At 37.5% G+C, this 12,715-nt stretch overlaps 1 protein-coding gene across 1 annotated transcript in view; it reads right to left on the bottom strand.

Moving 5' to 3' along the window:
• Positions 1-12,715, bottom strand: part of LOC104168968 (nuclear factor of activated T-cells, cytoplasmic 3-like) — a gene marked incomplete at its 5' end in the record, with an annotated part of 56,260 nt that overhangs the window by 33,558 nt on the left and 9,987 nt on the right. The window contains 1 exon segment of the mRNA XM_009709759.1: positions 9,056-9,218. Coding sequence (XP_009708061.1) covers positions 9,056-9,218 — 163 coding nt within the window.

Here is a 12,715-nt window from a genome sequence, read left to right as displayed (position 1 = left end):
TCCTTAAAAAACCATGTAACACTAGAGACTATGTAGATTAATTTGATCACTGAGGACAGCAGCATTTAAACTTGGCATTTTGTTGCAGTGGTGAGAACCTTTTCCTGGCTGAGGAAAGCAAATAGGTCACATTAAATGAGGCATTAACCTGGGAAAAAGCAGCTAGCATTTTTCCAGATTTCATACAGATTGTATTAGGGCTGTATCTGGCTTACGTGTCATCAATTCCATGCTCTGATCTCAAGAAAAGCTTGCAACGCTTGACAAGCTGGTGAGAAGACTTTTTAGTCTCTAATATTTAGAAGTTTCACCTCCCCGCCCCGCCTTTTTTTAAATTAAGAAGGTTCTGTCCATGTTTCCCGTTTATTATTGCAGGCCAAGTATCACTAATCTCTATTCAAAGGTCAATGTTATCTATCCACAAGATGTGATTTCTTAAGACCTATAACAAGACTTGAGAAAAATATCCAACAGAAAATACATACCTCACAGTAAGCAAGTACTTATCAGACAATACTAGTATACTTTGAAATAGTCTGTTTTAGAAAAATAATTTCATTAGTGAAGTTTTATATTCAGCAATCAAGCAATACTACGATACTAATGACATTCAGACAGTGCCAAAACCCATTAGATTGTATATTTAAAGGAATTTTCCTGCAAAACTTTACAGCATTTATTAGGAAACTGCCATGTTTAACTAAACTTTCACTGGGGTTTAACACTTATGTTTTATCTTTCATGTGACTTTACTTGCTAACTGAACACGAAGATTCTATCAACCCTTTAGTGCTCCTTCGCCTTTGTACAATTAATTCACTGCTTATGGCATTACCGGATTGGTAAAGTAGGCTGATGAGAAAGAAAGCTTTTACATACAAATAGGCCTCCCTAAAAATAGGGCATAGTCTTGAAATAAAAGACATGTTGGGGAAAAATTTGGGATCACTTCAGTGAACAAAAGACTCGATTAACAACTCTAGCTTCACCAAATGCACCAGTACCCATACAAAAATCCTCAGTTCAAACATGAAGAACAGGGAAGGAAACACACAGCTGTGTAAAGAACTATAAGCGCTTACTTCAGATGGAGATTTCCTAGGCTTTTCCACATCTTGCTATGAAAAGCATGTTGCAACTAGTTATTTCCTCCTCGATACTCTCATGGCAGCTGGATGCATTTGAGTGACCTCTGTGTTCCTTAGAATACGCCCCACAGTTAAGGGTGTAAGGTAAGGAGGGCAAAAGAGGAGAATGAAGGCCCTGTTCTATGGAGGTGAAAGGAAAGATAAAGCTTTCTCCTGAATTAGGTATTTTTACTTTTACTTTGGAAGACTGTATGAATAAAGATATGGTATAATTCACCATGAAACCTAAACAATCCTAAAGGGAAAGAACTTTCACTGATTAAATTTTAGTCCACTTCTAATGTAAAACAATATTTTTTAAAAAAATGTCACTTAAAAAAAAGCAAACCATGCCTTTGAAATGTTTTGTCTTTTGAGACAACGGAGATGTGACCCATAAGCTCGGAATCTTTCGGACAACAATATCAAAGAGGTGCATGGCTTTGAAGAACCAAACTTTTTTCATCAGACATTTCTCCACAAGAATTTCACTTTCGAGTGTTGTGCAGCTACTTTCCTAAAGAACTGTGAAGACTGCTGGTTTAAAAGCAAGGGACGACAAAGATCCAAAGGCACGAAGATGAACATAATTTGAAACGAGACACACAATGACTAACATCAGCGGCACAATTTATCCTTAATTTATCAACAGTTGCATTTTGCAAAGCCTGAAACAAAGCACATAGACAAACCCAAGAAATTAGAGTTCAGGGAAGTTACTGAAAGTCAGACTGACCACAGTCATCCCTTGTGGCCTTGCAGAGGTGCAATGAGTGTTGACCTATAATCTTTAATGGGCTGTTTAAAAGAAACTAGAGAAATCCATGGAAGAAAACTCTGTTCAGATGTATTAGGCCCCAACCCCTGGCTCAGAAATTCTTAACAGCACATGGGATTTTTTTTATTATTTCATTCTGATTCTGCAAAAGTTATAATGTTACAGAAAGTTAAATGTCTGATTTTAAAATTAAATACGTTAAACCAAAACAACACCTACTTCCCCTTCCTGAAGTGCAGTACTATTTTCTCTCACTTGATTATTTGATGTACCTTTCCATCAACTGAGAAGGAAAAGCACACATAGCAAAAAAGCATCCTCCTTCCTCTTTTGCTAAATAAACGTATGGAGCAGACTGACTTGAAGACTTTAAAATAGTACAGACCTTTGCAATCCTGAAAAAAATAGTGAGACATAAAAGGAACAAACGTTAATAAACCATTAGGTAGTGGCACAAGTCCAATTCTAAAAACATTTTAAAGGTCATCACAAATACAAACGGGTCTTGCAAAGGACTAAAGCAAACAAGTAATTGCAAATATCAGTGCATTACTGGTCATGATACCGTATGTTTACAAAATGTACAGAACATCCTTCAAGGCTTAAAAACCTGGATTTCTATTTCTGAAATATCACACTTTTACATACTCACACACCACTTGTAGACAGGATTGAAAGTGTTTTAAATACTAATTTCAGGCTTATTTTGAAGAGTGTTTTAGCTCAGAGTCCTCTCCCATTCTACTCTACCCCCAAAAAAGATCAATTCGTAGCTAGAATAGTGTTACACTAATAGTACAACTTCACATAGTGTAGAATTGCCAGTCACATCTAACTAGCCATCACAACACACTATCCATCTGCAGTTTTCTCTGCATGCTTGGAAAAAAAAAAAGCGCTACTCCTGAAATACCAACTCCCAGTGCTAAATTATGCTATGGACAGTTTTTGGACAAGCATTTCTGGGATAGAACTAGGTTATTCCCACATAACCTATAGAAAAAAAAACCCATAAATTGGTTTTACTTTGGAAAAAAATTACTACTTTTCCACATTTTAGTAAACATACGATACAAAAAACAGACAACTGTGTCATCCAGTGTGCCATTTTTAATGTTTTTCATATTAATTACTGCATTTTCTAGACTGAGTATTCAAACATATAGTAGATACATCAATACGGCTTTTATTATCTATTTTGGGGATTCTGGAGCAGAAGATGCCTAAGCAGTCATCAAACTGTTCTTGAAAGGTATGTATTTTTAGAATCTCATCTAAAGGTCAATGTTTTTCCCAATACTGCCCACTATGTGGTTCACACAGGCCGAGCCTTACCTTCTGCCTTCTAGATTTATTTGCGCATTGTTGTCACCAAACAATTGTAGGCAATTAGAGTTGGGATACAGCCTGCCTTCTGATGATGCACAAAATAGGGAAGAATTCAAGACAAAAATAAAAATGGAAAAGGGAAAGGCAGGAAGAATGGGAAGGGTCATGAAGCAGAGAAAAAGCATGCTGTTTATTGGGCTTAGAGAACAGGGAGAACTCCGATATAACCCCTGTCATTCAAGTAGTTACATGAATTGGCTACACAGAACACCTGGGAAAAGGTGATAGCCACAGAATTACTGCCAAGAAACACACGCTCATGTAGACAGTCCTTTGTTAATTTATTTTTATCGGATCGTCTCTGACATTGCTTGATTAGATCCTCTCTTGTAGGTTATAGTTTCTTTCACCAGAACTCAGGCAGAGTTTGACAGGCTTTTTGAGAACACACTCCCATTTCAGAATTTTCAAAGTAGCTCAAAATTAGTTTACTTTAGCTCAATTAGTTTACTTTTTCTTCCATTGCAGCTCTTCAGTCATGACTTCAAGCTCTGCAATCACTTTAAACAGAGATGACATTCAGTCCCTCTTTCACGTCTACACTAAACCTTACACAGGAGGTTACTGTTTGCTTGTCAGTGACTAAACGTGTCTAACCATTTAAATAAACTAGTTTTTATTTAACATTTCTTTAATTTCTAATCTTACACCTTTCTTCAGCTGTAATACTATTGAGTTGTCCATATGGATTACACGATGCTTCGCTGCCTCTGTTATTGCAGAAGCAACTAGAGCAAGAATTTTGTATACAGCAGAGGAACTGATGAATGATTCTGTCTTTAGAGACACTTCTGGTACAGGCAAATTCTTAATAGCTACCACTGCGCCAAATTTGTCTTGCATGGATGGGGCACAACAGGATTCTACACAGTGTCTGCTGCAGATATATCATCAATTTTAGATTAAATTACCTTATTATAGTTCACATCTAGAACTAATTCGTACTGTGTAAATGGCCACAGGACAGATACTCCTTCTTGCATACAGAACGGTGCTAAAAAGTAGCTGTTACCTCAACAGTCCCTCAGTCTCGTTGTATGGTTATCAAGAAGAATATAATTTAGATCACCTTCTTCACTAGTATCAGGACAAAAGAGAAAAAGGAAATACTTGTTGTCGTGCACAACACAGCTTATGGAATTTACTACCAAAAGATATCATTAAATTTAAAATACTTAAGAAAACTCAGAAAATTGCAGAAGTTGACATGAATAGCAGGAACACAGTATACAAAACAAGTTAGTTTGTTTCAAAAAGAAAAAAGTCATTTTAGATCACAAAGCTAAAATACAAGAGTAAAACAAAAACAACAACAAAAAAAAACCCACAAAAAACCCAAAAAACAAACTATCCCCAAGAGATCCTTATCATGTGCCCTCCTACTCTAAAAGCTTTTATGTTTTTGATTATAAGCATTATCCAAGTGAAGTCTCACGAGGAACCCTAATCATTTTAGATAACAGTAAAAACTCCTTCTAGCAAATCATAAGTGCAAACATTATTTTATTATGTACAGTTTGACCTATGGGAAGGGTGGGGAATTCAAGCAATGATAATCATTCAGAGTGAGATGAAATGTGGCAGCTGTTGGTTTAAAATGCTTTACAAGGGTAAAGTACTCTAACCTACTGAATTAGAATGGTAAAGGTAGACAGTGCTCAGACGCTTACTGTATCTCCTGACAATGCAATACAAAACTTCCACATAATTTGGATGACAAAAGTTCAACATGCCACCTTTCTCCTTGCTAACCATTCTGCCAAGTTATTTATTCCTTCTCTGTGGAAGTTGTCAGTGTTACCTTGCAGATTCTCTACCAAGTTAAAAGAAATTGTTCCAGATGACATGGATTAGAGGGAACACACTCCCAAGAAACCAGAGATTAAAATGACAGGTATCTGCTATTTTGATCATTTTGCATTAAAAAAGCTGAAAACAAGAGAATTTAATTACAGAATTTGCTCCCTTAAAGTCAATGGACTTACAGAGCAAAGCATGATGCTCCACTCAATTTGTTTCCTCACATTTGGAAATAAGCTGATTAAACGTACTCACAACAGATGATGCCAAATTCATCAAAAGCTTAGTCTCCTAGCAACAGGTATGGTACAGTATTAGTAACAGATTAATGACATGCACTAATAGATTAATGGCTTGAAGCTAGGTACTGCCTTAAAATATTTTAAATTATACATCAACTGCACATGCAGAACTACAGATGTTTCACAGTTCAGAAATTAAATGCTCTAGCTCCCTACAAAATAACTTTCAAGAGCAAAACAAATTGTGTAGGAAACAAAAGCACACAGGCCTTCAGGCTCCCAAAGATGTGGCAGTTGGACTTGATGATCGTTGTAGGTCCTTTCCAACTGAAATATTCTATTCTGTTCTATTTATTGACCCACATCCTCCCTCATCTCTGACACTGGTTAGCATACAGTTATTTCACACAAGAAAATGCCGAGTACTTTACTACAATGATCAAACGCATGGAAGTGACTGGTATAAAGCTAACAGCACCAAAAAGAAAAGTTAAGTCAGAAACAAATAGTAACGCATATCGTGAACTGGATTTGCGTAATAAGCTTCCAGAAGTGCTGGAAAAGATTTCACTTTTGTATTTAAATAAAGTAATTTTCATCTGCTCACAGCTATTTAGTATTCACCTTTCCCCAAACCTGGCCCTTAGCATACTGTTTTTCCCAACAGTGAGTAAAAAGTTAATACAAATCGATACTTCGTTTCATAACAACTTCCTCTCTCCCATCAAGCACAACAATTAATTTCTAATCCAGCTGGAAGAGATCAAATTGCAAAACAGAATATTGATTTGCATTTGTATTCATTTTAATTTAGAGGGGCATAGTACAGTCTGTGTGTTTAAGCACGAGACTGTCAGACACATAAACACTATCCCCATTTTTAAAACAGTACTCTTGTCATAGCAAGGTATTTCACAATTCTAATACAAGTAAATAGTTTTTACAATCATCAGTGTAAGTCATATAGATTACAAATCTCTTTTTTCTAACTTGCATCTAGTATTGCAGCTTAGAATCATCTAGTTCTGCAAGCAAAAGAAAGCCTACATATACTTGTCAAATCTTATAAACATCAGCAAAACAACTTCCCATAATGCAAATATTAGTGCAAGATATGAGCACCCAGGGGAGGGAAAAAAAAATAAATTTAAACATTGATTGCAGTTCACAAAAGCTCAGCAGAGACTTATTTTGTCATCTAAAATCTCTCAAGTTTCTGTCCTCATTAATGATGTGTTAAATTCCAGTGCCAGCACCTTGGCATGTGAAAGTTGTGTCTACTTGTTCTCCACTGACTAAAGCAACACAACGCTCCACATGAAGAAACGCACCCGGCCGACTTTCAGATTCCAGCCTAGTCCAGGCATCCTCAATTTTCTCTAGCTTGCAGCATAGACTTCCCTGACAGGCACTTGACCCTTCCCTCGACTGTGCTAAGAAATCCAGTAGGTCTGACAACAGAAGAAAGTTGGAGCTGGTTAGGTCATGGTATTGTGATGAGAAGGAAAACACTGAGCAAGTTTGTAGGGAACACGAAAGTTGGATGAAGAGCTGAGATTAAGAATGGAAATGGAAGGATAACATAGATATTCAGGAAAGAAGAACGGGATGCAAATAATCAGCTTTTTGTTGGAGGGAGAGAAAGGAAAGATATAAAGTCTTAAGAGGAAAAAAGGAAGAATGAAAAAATTCAAGATAAGCTATCAGAGAAGAAACAGTTTGATGAATAGCTCAAAGAATATGATTAGGAGTCAGGTTGAGAGAAGAAATTAATCAGATGAAGAGCTTGGAGGGAGGTGACTGCATACGCAAGGAGAAAGCAGCAGATAGTCCAAGACATTTAAATTCTGCTGGTACATCTTTATTTATATAGGTATAACATTACAGCTGTTCCAAAAGTGATGTAATTACAAAGCATGACAGAAGTCACTTGCCAGAGAGGAGGAATAAACTATACGGAGAAAAACTGAAAACATGTTTATACTACAGTATGAGTAGGAGAAAGAGAATGGAGACCGATTATGCCAGTCCTACTAGCACTTTGCATCTGGTCCCAAGAAGTAATGATTTACTTCCAACCACTGGAACAGGATAAATCTATCAAATACATTTTTAATGTATAGACTGCTATAGTGAAAGATTACGGACTGAAACCCTGACTGCCATTTTGCTGGAAAAGAACAGGAAATACCCTGGATTTGGGGGCAAAAGACAAACCTTGCGGTAACCTTTATGTAATCAGATCAATTTTTCATTTTTTTTTTTCCTATTTGTCTCAAAGATTTTATAACTGTTGCTTGATTTAATTTACAAATGAACAGTTAAATTCTACCTTAACCTGGCTTGGGATTAAGATAAAGACCGTTAAGCAAGATTGAGGTGAATAAGTAGAGACACTGATTTCATTCAAGGATGTAGCAAACTGATAAATCAAGGCATCTTAAGACATCCCACAGTTCCTCAGCACAATCTTCTCCATGTCCAGTGTATGAGAGGGTGGGTTCCCTTTCAAGCTGCATGAGCCAGCTGGCACCGCAGATATTAAAGGAGACAACAGTGACTACCCCTAACTAATCCAGCAGTTTTCCCATCATAGAGCAAGATGTTTGTGTACACACCTGCACTCTGACAGTCAGAGGAGCACATCACAGCTTGTGCACACAATTATGCCCACAATACCAAACCCACACATCTTTCCCTTCAAAGAGAATATGATGGCAAAGCTTTCTTATGAAAGCTAAATCTAATTTACCAGGACATTACATCTAGTTCTGAGCTCAACAATAATTGGCTGTTTGCAAATTATTTAAATAATATGCTTTAGATGCCATTAACGTTTGGAATATTTAGCATTAGCTAAAGAACTCAGCCAAAGCAACTGTTAATGGCAGGTACCAGTTACCAAAACAGTCAGTGTACCACCATCCTCTGTTAGCCAGATGAGGACTGCTGTCTGCACTACTGCATTTTCTTGCAACTGATCAAAACTGTTCTAAGAGACAAGAAAGCTTGCATGATTCTGTTAAGATAATGAAGATGTCAAAAAAAGAAAGCAAGAAACAAGTCTTACGTGCCCTCACAGAAAACCAGTCCAAATCTAATGAAACTAGGTGATGCCTTACTTTTTAAGGAGATAGCTATCATTAAACTGTGAGTAATAACCTTTGCTTCATGCTGAAGAAAGAAGAGTCAAGTTTAATTTACTCCAAACATTCAAGTGAAAGTTAACAGAATTTATGGGTACCATTTCACAGAAATAACCTAATAAAAACATCACCTAGAGATCTTTATAGTGTTCAGAAGCTGTCTCAACACCAAAAGAAAGATGATTTCTGATTCAAATGAAGCTATATCATATTTCAGTATAGCTCCAACTAATCTATTATCGTAACTTTCCTTATCTGCCCCCATGCTCACCCCTTCCGCCTTAAAGTTCATGTTGAATACGTTAAGTAATACACTACTGCACTGTGAATCCATTCGCAAGCACAAAACTGCACACAGCATAAAACTGTGACATGTACAGTAACTGTAGCAAACTGTAAATTCTTAAACATCTAAAACTAACTTTTGTGTTGAACAAGTTACATTTAAGGGAGACAAATCCTACGCCGGAAGGACTGGAAGCTTCACACAAGGTAACAATTCACAGCATTGTAAACACCAATAATTGTAGTTAAAAAAAATCATCTTCTATTCAAGAAAGCCAGACCTCCTACCTTCACCACAGGGTGTCCTCCAGTAGATGCCTTCACTGCTCCTCTGCTTCCTTCCGTTTCATAGTGAGCTCTGTGATGAGTTTTAGGCTGCACTTCTATTTTCAGTTCACACTGCCCGTAATGACTTGGTAAAGGCCAGTCAAGAGGTGGCAATGAAGATGAGCTGCAATCGAGATGAGCACACTATGGTTAAATGAACTAAGCCATTTGGCCACAGTACAAAGAAAGTAATTTCACTGTAAAATACAGACAATTATGTCACTTTCCTAACAAATGGCGATCAAATAAGAATAGCTATTAACCTAAAACTGTTACTTGAAAATGTCAACATTTTGCTGGTGCATTAAAATCTTCAATGAAGTATTTCTTTTGGGGTCGTTAGAGTGGGATTTCTTCCTTTCAACACCTGATTAAAAGAAAGGTACTGTATGACCTCCCTGCCCCACATTACCAGTGACATTCTATAATGCCTTTATATTAATTTTTTACCCTCAAGTATATCAGCAAGCAAGTTCAAATGTTGTTTTTTTTTTAGAGGGAACAGTCTAAATTCAATCTGTAAGTCATTAACTTTTAACTCTCTGTATTATTATCTTCCAGCATGTTGTTTCTGTTTTTCTAAAATTGGTAAGCACTGCACTTCTTGAACTATCATTAAAATGAACACTATATGATGATCCAAAATTTTAAACCTAGTAGTCCTATCTAAGCGTAAAGCCTTACTGCAACAGACACCTAAAGTATATGCTTTGCTTATCCACAGATTATATATACCCTTACACACAGTAGCAAAGTCACTCCGAACAAAATGCAGTAACAGAAGTAGTACGGAAGAACCGCAAAGGGAAATAAGCCACATGATATCACTGATGTTTTCATACCTACCCTTTTACCTCATAGATTTATAGACTTATGATTCTAATAGGATGAACAGTCAGATTCGAGTCAGTAATTGCCTAGTAGAGCAACTTAATTAATGAACATTTAAAAGTGAACATTTATAGCATTGTGTACCAAACAAGAACACTTACAATAAAAACAAGCTTCTATTAAAATCATTTTGTACTATGTTACTCTGACCAACAGGGAAAGCAAATTAGGTTTTAAAGAGCTGGACAAGTCTTGGTTTGTATTGTCATCTGAGAAAGCCCGATTCCATTTTTTTTCGTTTTACAGGAAGTCAAGAAAATCCCCACCACCAATCCATGCAGATTTCCACAAACATGAACAGCACAGGTCCAAGAAAGACAAATAACACCTTCTGGAGAATTTAGCTAAGATCTATAAACTATATCCACACTTGAGAAAGATGATAATGTTTGGACTGAACAAAAAAGACAAGACAGCTGTGTCTTTAGCAAGTATCTGGATGGACTTGGGCTCAGCCTGCAGCACCATACATCTACCTTTTACTACAAAAATCTCTGTCACTAAGCACGGAAAAGAGGGAAAGGAAACGGCACTGCTTGCTGGCCTCCTCCTACAGGAGAACAACCTACAAGCCTGTTGACCTGCTGCTTCATGGAGTACCTCTACTGTACGCTTCAGGAGAGAGCTCAAGTTCAAACATAAGCCTTATCTCCTGAAGCACCTTTCTGAGAGCAATGGGAGGAACAAGAGTATTTCCCTTTCTTCTTACTGAAAGGAAGAAACGTGAGCAAAAAATCATCTCCACAAGCATTCAGTGTACAGCAAAGACTCTTCTTCCCCCAGTAAAGAGGTCTGATGACTGGTCCTTCCACAGCAATAGTATTTACTAGGTAGGAGAGGACTGGCGAGGTCACCACTAAAAGAGGAAACTGCCAGGAATGCAGTATAAGCCCAATCCTTCCAGATACTTACCAAGGCGTACTGCCTAAATGCTACTATTGGCTATCAACTAGACCTTGCCATTCACTTTTATAGCTACTGAAGGAGAAGAGGACTCAAGTCTTCAGTCTGAAAAAGGAAAGAAAACGTCAGGATTAGAAGATACTAAAAAGAGTTTAAAAAGAAATGTAGCACGTGAGAAATTTTTCTATAGTATTTCTGGAAAATCCCCTGCCCCACCCCACCCCCCCCCAATTAACCAAATACTCTGTGTGAAAACAGTTGCTACACAAAGAGAACAGATACAGTCCCTAAGAGAACCTGGTATAACACGCATACCACAGACTATATACCAATTACTGAGGTATTACTGAAAGTTTAATTACAAACTCAGTCAAGGAAAAAAAAAAAAAGTATTTGTTGCTTGTGACTACTCTCCATACAGCCTCTCAGAGAGGTTTACTCCTCCTGCAATTAACTAATAAAAACGTGGCATAAGCTGTATCAGACTCCCATTATCTCCTGAAAAAATATTTGGAATACTAGAACAAACATGGAGACAGGAAAATAACCAAGTCTCAAGATTTTGTCATTCTTTGAAAACAAATAGAAAATATCAGCATGAGAAAGCAAGCAAGCACACAACGCATGTGCAGATGCCTAAAACATCAAAAAACTGGAAAGCTTTCAAAATACAGTTTTCCAAATAAATCACATAGCCTTTGAGGCTGTGCTGCATCAAACTGATGTTTTCTAGATGTAGCAGGCTAGAGAGTTACAGCTGCTTCCCTTTGGAGTTTGATGTTGGATACCCAAACTGTTGTTTCTCTCTGAATATTTTTCTTTCTGCCTCCATCACCCTCAACTTCTCAGCAGTGGTGGAATCTTAAAAAGTTTCAGAGTACACTGTCATGCACCTTTCTGCCCTGTAAGGATATCAGTTTAATGTATTTCTGCTTCCACATCACCCTTTCTTTGAGACAAATGCTATAGAGATACACAATGAACTGGATCACTGGTCTAACTTTATTTCATTTTGAAAGGTAAATTTTTGAATCCTATTCATTTACCAGAGCCCCAGGTGTCTATACAGTTTCTTCAAACAGAATGAGTGGGAAGGAGGCAGAGTGGGAACTTCCTAGCCAGTACTATCACCTTCTGAAAGTCACACAAAGCCACAAACTTGGACACTAAATAAATTTTAAAAAAACCAACCAAACAAAAAACAAACACAACAAAAAAACCCCATCAGAATACAGACTACAAACTCTGGGGGCTTTTTTATATTATGTAGAAATCAGTATCAAAAAAAAGAATCATGTCAGTGTCTGGGGGGCAAGAGGAAACAAGCTTGCATATATTTTGAACACTTTTCAATACGAAGCAACACTATTTTTGTACCAGATGCTGGATATGGGAAAGTAAATCTGAAGGTGCTAGCTTTACTGCATTTAATGATAGAATCATTTAGGTTGGAAAAGACCTTTAAGATCATTGAGTCCAACCGTTAACCTAACACTGCCCGTCCCTAAGCACCACCTCTACACATCTTTTAAACACCTCCAGGGATGGTGACTCCACTTGCCTAGGCAACCTCTTCCAGTGCCTGACAACCCTTCTGGTGAAGAAATTTTTCCTGATATCTAATCTAAACTTCCCATGGTGCAACTTGAGGCCATTTCTTCTTGTCTTATCACTTGTTACTTGGGAGAAGAGACTGACACCCCTCTCGCTACAACCTCCTTTCAGGTTGTTGTAGAGAGTGATCAGGTCTCCCCTCAGCCTCCTCTTCTCCAGGCTGAACACCCCCAGCTCCCTCAGCCGCTCCCCAACAGACTTGTGATCCAGACC

This window comes from Cariama cristata, unplaced genomic scaffold (assembly GCF_000690535.1).
Source record: "Cariama cristata isolate BGI_N322 unplaced genomic scaffold, ASM69053v1 scaffold4741, whole genome shotgun sequence".
Classification (NCBI taxonomy): domain Eukaryota; kingdom Metazoa; phylum Chordata; class Aves; order Cariamiformes; family Cariamidae; genus Cariama; species Cariama cristata.
This window is presented reverse-complemented; position numbering and strand designations above follow the sequence as displayed.